The sequence below is a fragment of the Myxocyprinus asiaticus genome, chromosome 29, assembly GCF_019703515.2.
Source record: "Myxocyprinus asiaticus isolate MX2 ecotype Aquarium Trade chromosome 29, UBuf_Myxa_2, whole genome shotgun sequence".
Classification (NCBI taxonomy): Eukaryota; Metazoa; Chordata; class Actinopteri; order Cypriniformes; family Catostomidae; genus Myxocyprinus; species Myxocyprinus asiaticus.
In genome coordinates, this window is record NC_059372.1 from 5650520 (window position 1) to 5663288 (window position 12769).

At 39.8% G+C, this 12769-nt stretch overlaps 1 protein-coding gene across 1 annotated transcript in view; it reads left to right on the forward strand.

Moving 5' to 3' along the window:
- The window catches only part of LOC127420192 (zinc finger protein 850-like), a 296445-nt gene that overhangs the window by 220904 nt on the left and 62772 nt on the right, over positions 1–12769 (forward strand). The window contains exon 4 of the mRNA XM_051662245.1: positions 12469–12539. Within this exon, the coding sequence (XP_051518205.1) occupies positions 12469–12539 (71 nt within the window). The remainder of the gene's footprint in view (positions 1–12468; positions 12540–12769) is intronic.

Below are 12769 nucleotides of genomic sequence, written 5' to 3' on the forward strand. Positions count from 1 at the left end.
TAATAATCAGAATAATAATGATAATTCAGATTTATATTATAATAATCAACCTGATGTGTCCCACATTAATAATTTCGTATTATGCAATGTTCAACTGGGGTTTCAAAAATAAGTCAGTGAAGTAGCTTTGCACACCTTGTTCATTCACAAAAACGTATTAGTGAAAACATTTGAAGGTAAATAATGCTTTTTATTAAGCTACTATTTATCATTGTGGATGAAATATAAAGTTCATATCAATGAAAATGGTTGAATTTCATTCTCCATTGTGTTTATTTAATGAAACACTAATTATATATATATATATATATATATATATATATATATATATATATATATATAAAAAAAGTCTCCCCTTTTCTCCCCAATTTGGAATGCCCAATTCCCAATGGGCTGTAGGTCCTCGTGGTGGCGTAGTGACTCGCCTCAATCTGGGTGGCGGAGGACGAATCTCAGTTGCCTCCGCGTCTGAGACCGTCAATCCGCGCATCTTATCACGTGGCTTGTTGAGCGCATTACCGCGGAGACATAGCGCATGTGGAGGCTTCACGCTATTCTCTGCGGCATCCACGCACAACTCACCACGCGCCCCACCGAGAGCGAGAACCACATTATAGCGACCATGAGGAGGTTACCCCATGTGACTCTACCCTCCCTAGCAACCGGGCTAATTTGGTTGCTTAGGAGACCTGGCTGGAGTCACTCAGCACACACTGGATTCGAACTCGCGACTCCAGGGGTGGTAGTCAACGTCTTTACTCGCTACCCAGGCCCCCAATTATTAGATTTATATTTAATGTCTTTAAAATATTTAAGCTACTTTGCTACAGTTGCTGTTTGAATGAAATGATTGAGCCATTTTAGAGCAAATGCATAATTATCGAGATATATAGAATATCGTCAGTAGGCTGAAAAATATCGAGATATAATTTTTTAAGACATATCGCCCAGCCCTACTGAGCACTCGAACGTGTGTGAGGCTATCCGGAACATGGAAAAATGAAATATACTTGAGCCTTAAGAGACTACAAAAGACATTTAAGGAAGGTATTTGTATTAATTCAGGTAACTAGTTTGAACGTTTGTGGGAATTCTTTTTTGTTATTAGTGGGCAAAAGTTCCATATTCTTGTTATGGAAACAAATGTATATTATTTCTCAGTTACATTTTTGTTGTCTTAGTTGTTGACTGAAAAAAGTAGTGAAGCCAACAGCTAAGGCATCAAAATTGTTTACTGCTCTTGATTAAAAGCCTCCAGGTACTGTAAATTTAGTTATTTCACATGTTTTGCATGTTCAGTCATTGATGCAGCACATAATAATAAACTAAACTGTAAATGTCTGAACAGGATAATTTGTGTAATTTCAGTTTTTATTTTGTCTAGTGGAATATACTGTATCTGTTATGCATCCTCCCTTTGGCAGAACTCAAAAAAACAAAAAAAAAACAAAAAAAAAATCATTCTGCCCCCACAATCCTATTAAGGTAAGTTTTTCCCTTTTTACCAAATAGAATTTATTTTCAGAAATGCCATCTTTGATTTTTGACAGGAATGACAATGAGGCTGTGAGGGATAGAAGTACAGTCTCTTCAATGGGCTGTCATGCAGTTTAAAGTGTTTCTGGATCGTTCCATGGACAAAACATTGAAAAAACATATTTCCAAGAACATTTAGTAGATAAAAAACTCCAGACAACATGAATTGTGGAAAATCAGATGTGATCCAAGAGATCGTTACGGCTTTATACGATATATGCCATTGAAGAGATGGTAAGTCTGTCCCTCACAGCCTCGTTGTCATTCCTATTTTAACCCTTGTGCGTCAACAAAAAATAGTTACTCAGAGATCCTTAGAGAACAAAAATGTCTGTGTCAAAAAACTGCCATAATATTATATATTAATATTATTTTCCACTTTCAACAAGTTAATTTTTTTTAACCAACATCAGTCCTGATCATAACTACCAAATATTCATTCATTTTCAAGATTTTAACCCTTTAAATGCCAGTTTGTTTATATAATGCCACTGTTGTTTTTAATGAAAAAAATTAATAGAAAATAAAAGAATTATTTTCCATATACTAAATGCTTTTTTTTTTTTTTTTTTTGGATTATCACAGTCTGGGATATTTCAATGATTAACAACAAAATTTTGATGCATTATTATTTTTTGTGCAGTGTCAGATTTAAAAAAAAAAAAAAAAAACACTCAGGACTTTAGAGGACAAAAATATCAGCATAAAAAAACTGCCATAAAAATATTATATATTAATATTATTTTCCACTTTTACTGACTTTTTAACCAACATCAGTCCTGATCATCACTACCAAATATTCATTCATTTTCAGGATTTTAACCCTTTAAATGTCAGTTTATTTACATAATGCCACTGTTGTTTTTTACACACACACACACACACACATACACACACATTTCTCAATACACACATACAAAACACACTCTGACATCCATACCAACACACCCACACAATTTTAGCTGCATCATTTATTCAGCTGGCCTGCAGTGCTCTATAATACAGCAAACACAAAAAAATAGGAAAAAAGCATGTATTTGCTCCATAGGCTAAACATGAGAAAAATGGCGCCATCTGGTGGAAAATTTTAAATGAAATGAAAGCATAGTATAATAGAATTCATGATTTTATGCTTTAATGGCACTGGGATCAAATATTGCAGTTTTAATGGGTTTCAATGGGGACATTTTTGTCCTGAAGGTCCTGAGTGTAACTATTTTGTGTACACAGTGTATTATATATGTATTATAAGAACTGAGGTTGAAATATCAAAATTCCTCCAAAAATACACACCTTTGGCAAAATTTATGCCGTTGGCATTAACACAGCCAAAATGATCAAAAAAACAATATGAAAGACAAAAATGTCCCAAAGGTCATACAAGGGTTAAACTCAAAGAAGGCGCTACCACAAATAAGGTATATTACCACACACTAATAACAACCCACAGCACCCCAAGAGCATGTGGCAGCAAGTTTTGCACAGGCAAACACTCCACGTTTTCTTAAAATCTAATTTTCTTTCCACAACCAGGAGATGGCAGCATCTTCAGACATCCGACTAGATGCACTCATCATGAAAACATTTTAAGTCATTTTTTTTGTCCTCAGTTTCACAGGAAGGTTCTGCGACTTCTAGTCTGAAGCTACTTGTATAAGTAATTTATATGTAACTGATGTCGGCCGATGTTACAATATATTCAGTTCCTGAGAAATTGTGTTCCAGTGGGCAGAGCATACATGAATATTCATTAATTATCCTGACATGCGCGTTGAGGTTGAACTGAAAACGTTAGCGCACCACCATCATGATTCAACTTGTATGAAGGATTATTTCGAAAAGGTAATAAAAAGTGTTGACAAAGTTAAGTCTAAACTGCAACTGTTTACATTTCTGTATCAGATGAGATGTTAAACCAAGGTCCTGACTCTCTGTGGTCAATTAAAATCCTTCTTCTCGTAAAGAGTAGGGGTGTAACCCCGGTGTCCTGGCCAAATTCCCTCTATTGGCCCTTCTCAATCATGGCCTCCTAATAATCCCCATCCATTAATTGGCTCTATAACTCTACTCTCTCCTCTCCACCAATAGCTGGTGTGTGGTGAGCGTACTGGTGCACTATGGCTGCTATTGTATCATTCAGGTGGATGCTGCACACTGGTGGTGGTTGAGGAGAGTCCCCTGTTCACTGTATATGCTATATAAATGTAACGTTCATTCATTCAGTAGATAGTTTTGTCAAAAGTGCTTTTGATCCATCAGTGAGCTTTCTGTTGGGCCGTCATGAAAACCAGCTTTCCTCCTCCAACTGAGCCATGGAGCTGATGGCATCCCAGAATGCTGACCTCACAGCCCAACTCCAGAAACTCCAGTCTGACAGGGACTCAGCTGCTGCTTATGTCACCTTACCCCAAGTTGCTAAACAAGTGCCTGAACCCAGAGTCAATCCTCCGCCTTGCTATGATGGGGATCCTGCTGTCTGTCGAACTTTCCTGACTCAGTGTTCACTGGTCTTCGCTCTACAACCAGCCACATTATCTTCAGAAGAGTCCAAGGTAGCCTTTGTGATCACCCTGCTCACTGGCCGTGCCCAGGAGTGGGGAACCACTGTGTGGCAAGCTAAATTCCCCTGCTGTTCCAACTTTGAGGAGTTTGAGGCTGAAATGATCAAAGTGTTTGACCGGTCGGTACATGGTAGGGAGGCGGCACGACACCTGGTTTCACTATGCCAAGGTGACCACTCAGAATCTGACAACTCGATCCAGTTCTGCACCTTGGCCCTATTCCTGTGGCTGGAACGAGGCAGCATAGTGGGACCAGTTCTTACATGGGCTCTCGGATGGAATCCAGGATGAGGTTTCTACCCATGAGCTGCCCTTCAAGTTTGATGACCTGGTGGATCTGGCCATCAGAGTTGATCACTGGCTGGCAGTGTGCTTGTGTAGTCATTTGGATCTTCTGACTTTGATGTCAAGGGGAGCCCAGGATTCAACTTCTGAAGAGAGGCAGCTCCGCATCTCCAAAGGGCTGTGCCTGTACGGGGCAAGTTGGGGCACTTTGCTTCATCCTGCCTTTTACAAGCCAATGCTCACCAGTAGCCTGGGAGGAGGGGGTACTGGTGAGCGTAACACCTGTCAATGACCCCCCTGCAGTGTGCACTCTCCTTCCTGCCACCCTACACTGGATCACTCCTCTCACACTTGGTCCATTCTGGTGGACTCTGGAGCAGAGAGCAATTTCATGGACTCGTCTCTGGTGGCAAAGTCGTCTCCACACCCCTCTGACTGCTCGCAGACACAATGGGCTGCACCTCGACCAGATCTCCTAGTCTACTGGTCCCTTAAATCTTACCATCTCGGGCAATCATCGTAAGGAGGTTGTGTTTTACCTGCTCAAGGCCCCCAGTGCTTCCATTGTGCTGGGGCACCCATGGATGGTGGAAAACAAAAAGAGATGTTAATGTTATTCAAGAATCTACCTACTACTTTAACTCCTTTTTTTATTTGAGACTTGTAACAAATATTTAACGGACTAGGGCTGGACTAAGATAACATTTTTACTCCATGCACATTATATTGTGATTATGCTAATAATCAGAGTAATTATAATCGCAGAAAGATATGTGGAGTACTTCTATTTTAATCACTTTATACAAGCATGTAATTAATCACTTTATTCGCATTTCTTCCACACTGACAAAAGTGCGCCTGCACTAGTGCTGCAGACGAATGATGTTACACTCGAGCACAGCTTCGAAAACATCATGAAACGGAAGAAGCTGCACTTACTTCTCGGCTCCATGTGAAAAGGCAGTTTCTTGCAATGTTTTCCTGCAGTGGTTTTCCCCCCTGCAGAATCAAGCCCCATGGCAAAAAACATCAGATTTTCCAGAGTAGTAAATGTCCGGTTGCAGTATGAATTTAATATTGGTGAGATAAAAAGACTATATACCGCAAAATAATGGCAAGGAAATGCATCTTGCAAATGAGTTTGTCCTCGTGGGCGGAACACAACAACATCCAGCGCAACGTGTACCCCCGTTTGGGAAACCTGATCTAGACCAACAAAGACATTTTTAATAATTTTGTTGCCATTCGAGATGGACTCTGTAATTGCAATGAGGCATTTACTGTTTTTCACTTCCCTAAAAATGTATACTTATTCCAACAAACCATTTGCCTTAAGTCTATGAAATGGTTTAGAAAGTTTGTGTCGACACGCCCGATTTAGACAGCCTCAAGACGTTGCATCGCGTCAACGGATGCACCCAGTGTAAACAGGGTGTCAGCACCATAAACACACAGTCAAATCACACAGTCATGACATAAAATGTTCATGACTAAAACAGTTTACACATGGTTTTTGAGATCACATCAAAGTGTTTTAACTGCCCCTTCCTTCAACAGTTCCTTTGCAAAGCTTGAATCATATTATGACTGGTATGAGCCGAACATATATACTGGCGGCCAAAAGTTTGGAATAATGTACAGATTTTGCTCTTATGGAAAAAAAAATTTACTTTTATTTGCCAAAGTGGCATTCAACTGATCACAATTTATAGTCAGGACATTAATAACGTAAAAAATTGGGGGCATGAGTAGGTCTGCGAGTATTGGCGCTGACTACCACCCCTGGAGTCACGAGTTTGAATCCAGGGCATGCTGACTGACTCCAGCAAGGTCTCCTAAACAACCAAATTGGCCCGGTTGCTAAGGAGGGTAGAGTCACATGTGGTAACGTCCTTGTGGTCGCTATAATGTGTGGTTCTCGCTCTCGGTGGGGCGCGTGGCGAGTTGTTTGTGGATGCCGCTGAGAATAGCGTGAAGCCTCTACATGCGCTACGTCTCTGCGGTAACGCGCTCAACAAACCACGTGATAAAATGCGCAGATTGACAGTCTCAGACGCGGAGGCAACTGAGATTCGTCCTCCACCACCCGGATTGAGACGAGTCACTACGCCACCACGAGGACTTGGGAATTGGGCATTCGAAATTGGGGATTTATTAAAAATTAATTCAAAAATAAATAAATGTCATGAAAAATTACTATTACAATTTGAAAAAAACAATTCAGAACTTCTTTAACTACTTCAAAGAGTTCTCATCAAAAAATCCTCCACATGCAGCAATGACAGCTTTTCAGATCTTTGGCATTCTAGCTGTCAGTTTGTCCAGATACTCAGGTGACATTTCACCCCACACTTCCTGTAGCACTTGTCATAGATGTTGCTGTCTTGTCGGGCACTTCTCACGCAAATTGCAGTCTAGCTGATCCCACAATAACTCAATGGGGTTCAAATCCATAACACTCTTTTCCAATTATCTGTTGTCCAATGTCTGTGTTTCTTTGCCCACTCTAACCTTTTCTTTTTGTTTTTCTGTTTCAAAAGTGGCTTTTTCTTTGCAATTCTTCCCATAAGGCCTGCACCCCTGTCTTCTCTTTACTGTTGTACATGAAACTGGTGTTGAGCGGGTAGAATTCAATGAAGCTGTCAGCTGAGGACATGTGAGGCGTCTGTTTCTCAAACTAGAGACTCTGATGTACTTACCCTCTTGTTTAGTTGTACATCTGGGCCTTCCACATCTCTTTCTGTCCTTGTTAGAGCCAGTTGTCCTTTGTCTTTGAAGACTGTAGTGTACACCTTTGTATGAAATCTTCATTTTTTTGGCAATTTCAAGCATTGTATAGCCTTCATTCCTCAAAACAATGATTGACTGACGAGTTTCTTTTCTTGCCATTTTTTACCTAATATTGACCTTAACATATGCCAGTTTATTGCATACTGTGGCAACTCAAAAACATAAAGACAATGTTAAGCTTCATTTAACGGACCAAATAGCTTTCAACTGTGTTTGATATAATGGCAAGTTAATTTTTTAGTACCAAATTAGCAGTTTAGTGTGATTACTCAAGGATAAGGTGTTGGAGTGATGGCTGCTGTCTAGATTTGATCAAAAATGACTTTTTTCAAATAGTGATGGTGCTGTTTTTTACATCAGTAATGTCCTGACTATACTTTGATCAGTTGAATGCTTCTTTGGTGAATTAAAGTACCAATTTCCTTCCGAAACAGCAAAATCTGTACATTATTCAAAACTTTTGGCCGCCAGTGTAATCCACTCTAAAATACGCTGAAGACACATCCACATTCCAGTATCATTCCATCATGTTTTCATACACCAACAACTAAAAAATAAAGCAGATGGGCAAAAGAATGCGAGGCAGCAGCTGAATGACAGAGAGTGGGTTCTCCTTTTCAGAGTTGTAACTTGACACGTCTATTAAAAGCATCCCGATATATGTATCAATCGGTCAAAGACGTCTGTCTGTGCATGTTTATGTAGAAAAACATTTAAATTCAGACAGGCTCATGAAGGTGTCCTGTGTAAGTCTGTATACGTATATGAAATTTCAACATACACATGGATTACATTAAAAAAAGGTAAAATGTGACATGATGAGAAACAAATACTTATATTTGTAAAATTATTATTTTCGTAATGCACCAAGGGAAACAAGTGTCTGGCTCCTTCTCCTCCTACCCCGTACAGTAATCGGTTCACCATACTGCAGCGCAATTGGGTCGAACACTCGACAAAGCTCCGCACTGAAACCCAGGAACGAGGCACAGTAAGGGCGTTCATTGTCCCACATGGCGATTCCCCAATAAGCCACCTTCATCATCTCAGTAGGGAAATCAGAGGGATGCGAAGAAAAAAACAGCAGACGCTGCGATGCCATCCTCTCCAACATGCAGCTCGAAGCGGAGAGCTGATCCTGGTGCCACCTCAGCTGGGCTTCTCGCTGCGAGAGGGCGGAGTGAAGAGATAATTCTTCCGCTGAGTCTGGGTGTAGTCGGATCATTCTTTTAAGCTGCAGGGAAGACAGGACCTGAAAGCAGAAGGGAAACAGTTAAATTAGATTTATTAATCAACTCAAACAGCTCCTTTTCAAACTCAAATCAAAGTAAAGCCCAGACAATCTTTCTCCACCGAGACACAGGCTGAGACCAAGGAATCCTCCTCTACATGAACTGGCAAGGGCGGTGGTGAACGAGGACAGAAGGTACTCCACTTCTGATTCAGCATGCCAGCGACCCTTGAAACACATAAGGGCAAAAGGTATACACGCTTTGACAGAAACGGACAAGGGAATGCTGATGTCACGGTCCTCATAAGGCAAAAACGCAACCTGGCAAGGTGCCATGACCGTGACATCACCGGAGGGTGCACAGCGGCAAATCGCGAACAGCGATAACCCACTGCCAGACTCGTGCGCCCAAACAAAACATGAAACACAAGACAGACAGGGGGAGCGATGATGTTATGGTCCTCGTCAGACAAAACCCAACCTGACGGGTTGACAAGACCATGACATCACCGGAGAGCGCACTGCGGTGACATGCGCACGGCGGTACCAAACAACCGGACCCGGGCGCTCACACAAAGGGGTAACACAAAATACAGAGGCAGGCTGATACTGCCACGGTCCCATCAAGTAGAACCTCAACCCGACAAGGTGACCGGACCGTGACAAGGGCTGATTAATCGGATGCAAGTATTTTTTCTCCCAAATGCATCCACACTCCAGTGTTTTCTTATAGTTACATTTAGGTTTTATTTGACCATAAGCTAAAAAACATACCGCAGAGAGGCTTTTGTGGGACAACCAAATAAGAACTTAACATTCTCTAATGGTTATTTTTAGGCCTTAATTTTTTGTTCCTCCTTTTGCATTATTTTTCATGTTTCATTCATTTTCATAAACGTTGCAGAGAGGTTGTTAGACAACAATGACTAACATTATTGCAGTACAGTAATTAAATAGATGTAGAAATAAAGATCACAGTGTGTATGGGATTTGAACGGATAGCCTACAAGAATCATGATACGTGCCTTCTATCTCTGGCTCGCTGACAGATATTAATTTATCGATTTACTTAATAAATAATTACTTCTAGGTGTGAGATTGCATATATATGTTATTGATTTGATAAATATCTAACTCATGAAAACGAAAATATATATTTTTTTTATGTATATTTTTGTTTATTGACTACAAATGAAGAGAAATAGAGATGTCTCTGTTAAACTGTTCATTTTAGTAGTAAGATATTAATTTTATATTGGCATAGTTAAGGTTAATTAAATGTTTATTCAATTGTAATGTCTATCAATCATTTTCTGACTTAAAAACACTGTGCTGAAGTCATATTTGGAAGGATTTGCTTCATATCTGCACATTAATATCCGGTGCTGAAATAGTGTTTTAATAAACCCAAAATCAAGGCTCAGTTTTCAGTGTGGTGTTGACATGACTTCAACAGTGTTATTAATTAAATTAATTGAATTGTTTTATAAGTATTCAAAAGGGTTTTGACTACAAATGACAAAACATTTTCATATGTCTTTTTGTGACTTTTATTATATAAGACAATAATACAACAAAAATAGTTTCTAAAACTACTAAAATGACACTTTTAATTATAATTCATCTGCATTCTTTCTCTCCAATGTGAATTATTACTAGTCAAAACTGAACTTCAAGATTAACTTTGCGAGTTTTTCAGGTTAAATCAGTTTGTGTGATTCACTCCAGTCCAGTAGATGACGGAAACACACCGGGAGTTGTTCTGCAAACCGACATAAAACACGAGAATAAACAAGAGCTGCTGCCAGTTTAAACACTCAGGTAAGTGTTTAATGTGTTTGATATCATTTTATGTGTTTATGTGGGATGCACATCAAGATCTGTGTTGATGTGTATTTTTCTGTGCATGTTGTTTTTATGGCCATAAACAAAGCTTATTATCTCAGCATGGAGCTTTGTTTTGTGACAGACGCTTGAAAATATTCAGTTTCAGGAAAAACAAGCAGAAATCTGAGAATATCATGTTTCATTTCTGATATATGAACTCTTTAAATAAAGCAGCTGATTGTAAAGGAGTTCAATGTAGGTGATAATATATTGGACAGTTTATAGCCTTGGTTTAACTATGGGTGTAGTAGTAAAACCTTAGTTACTACAGTTTTACTACAGTAAAATCATGGTTATTTCTCTGTAAAAATAAACCAAACTCAAAGCACACATTTTATACCATCACAGCAGATCTGGGCCTCGTTTCCCAATAACGATTGATCTCAGCGGTCAAGATGTTTTCTACGAGCGATTTTACGAACCTTCTTTATTTTTTAGGTGCGTTTCCCAAAACTGCTCTTAACATGAAGAGGACGCGCTTGATGTCGCTGTCCATAAACGGGAAGTGCTGAAATGTGACGGTATAGTGCTGCTCGCCATTGCAACTTTAAAAACGTTTGTAATTTTCCTCGCCTGGAAATATTTTACAAATATTTTCTTAAATGTACAGCTTAATTCACCACATAAGTGCATTTTGTTTTGCAATCGTTTTGTGCAGAACCATATATTTCATTTACAATCACTGCTTCGTTCATCAGATGTGCATTTTGATATTTCGTTTTCAAAATTTGCTCTGTGGGTCGAGATGAAAGCTTCCAGGATCAGTGAAGACAGCGGATGCCCTGTGCATGGTCCTGCTAATGATAAGCATTAATTAAATATAACGAGGTTCACCGTGTTATTGCGGAGCGCAAAATAAAGAGACGTTCACCAATCAAAGGGAGATTTGCTCTTTACTCCCAAATGTGATAAATTACAGCTATCCAACACAGTCAGTGTCAGCAGCCATGTCACCCTGCAGCTCTCGCCTGGTTGCCCGCTAAAGCTAAGCAGGGTTGAGCCTGGCCAGTACCTGGGTGGGAGACCTCCTGGGAAAACTAAGGTTGCTGCTGAAAGTGGTATTAGGGAGTGGTATTTCTGTGTGGGTCCTAATGCCCCAGTTTAGTGACGGACACACTATACTGTAAAAAAACACCGTCTTTTGATGAGAGGTTAAACCGAGATCCTGACTCGCTGTGGTCATTAAAAATCCCAGGGCAATTCTTGTAAAGTGTACGGGTATAACCCCAGTGCCCTGGCCAAATTCTCCCCATTGGCCCTTTCTATCATGGCCTCCTAATAATCCCCATCCCTGAATTGGCTTCATCATTCTACTCTTTCCTCTCCACCAATAGCGGGTGTGTGATGGGCGTTCTGGCGCACTATGGCTGCCGTCGCATCATCCAGGTGGATGCTGTACACTGGTGGGGGGTGAGGAGATTCCCCTATACTATGTAAAGCGCTTTGAGCGCTATATAAATGTGAGGAATTATTATTATAATTACACAACATGTGCAGTACTACACAACACGTGGTGTGGGCGAGAGTGCCCTTAGGTGTCAGAGAGGAAGAGGAGCCAGTATAATGTACGGATGATTTTCATGCACTGCAGCAAGTTATTGACTTTTTTTCCTTCTCTCACTGATTGTAATTTTTACAGTTCTCTGCAACAATCTTTGATTTTTGTTTACTTTTGTTTACTTCTTAATTTATCTGTTCATCTAATATTAACTTACCATTTTCTGCATTTATTATTATTATTAGAAATAAAAAATAAAATGTATGTATACTGACATTAAATGTATCAGGTGTAATTTCGCATTTATCCTGCAGGTGTCTGCATAAGTCTATGTCCTTACGATGTTCTTAGCGCTGTACGATTACTCCAGAGCACTCGTTAATCTACGAGAATTTTCAAGTACAACTTAAATTATGATGCTTTTGGGAAACGGGCCATAAAATTAAGATGAATTGTAAGCTGGATTTTACAATCTACTTGGACTTACGATGCTTTTGAGAAACGAGGCCCTGATCTTGTGTGTAATAATATAATAATCTTTTTGACTTTGATGAATCTTAGTCCATTATAATGATGATGTTTTTGTGTTCAGATTATCATGAGAGAGCGGGCGGATATGATCTGCTGTAAATCAGTAGGAACTGATCTGTCCATGCTGGATATTGATGATTTCATCACAGAAATCTCTCAGCTGAAGAAAGAGGTGACGTCACTGAAGACAAAACTGATGGAGAGAGAGGACAGGTTACAGGTTAAACATTCATTTCATCCTTAAAGTTGAGATTGTAAGCTTTCAAATGATGTGATATGATGAACGGTACAGATGTGATTGTGTTGTGTTTGTCAGGAGCTGGAAAAGGTTTCCTGTCAATCTTCAGTGTGTGTGACTGATGGGACCTCCACAGAATGTCAGGATTCAGTGTGGAGCGGCAGAGATCAGTCCACACCACAGCGACTGCTGGACAAACTCTCTGAACAGAG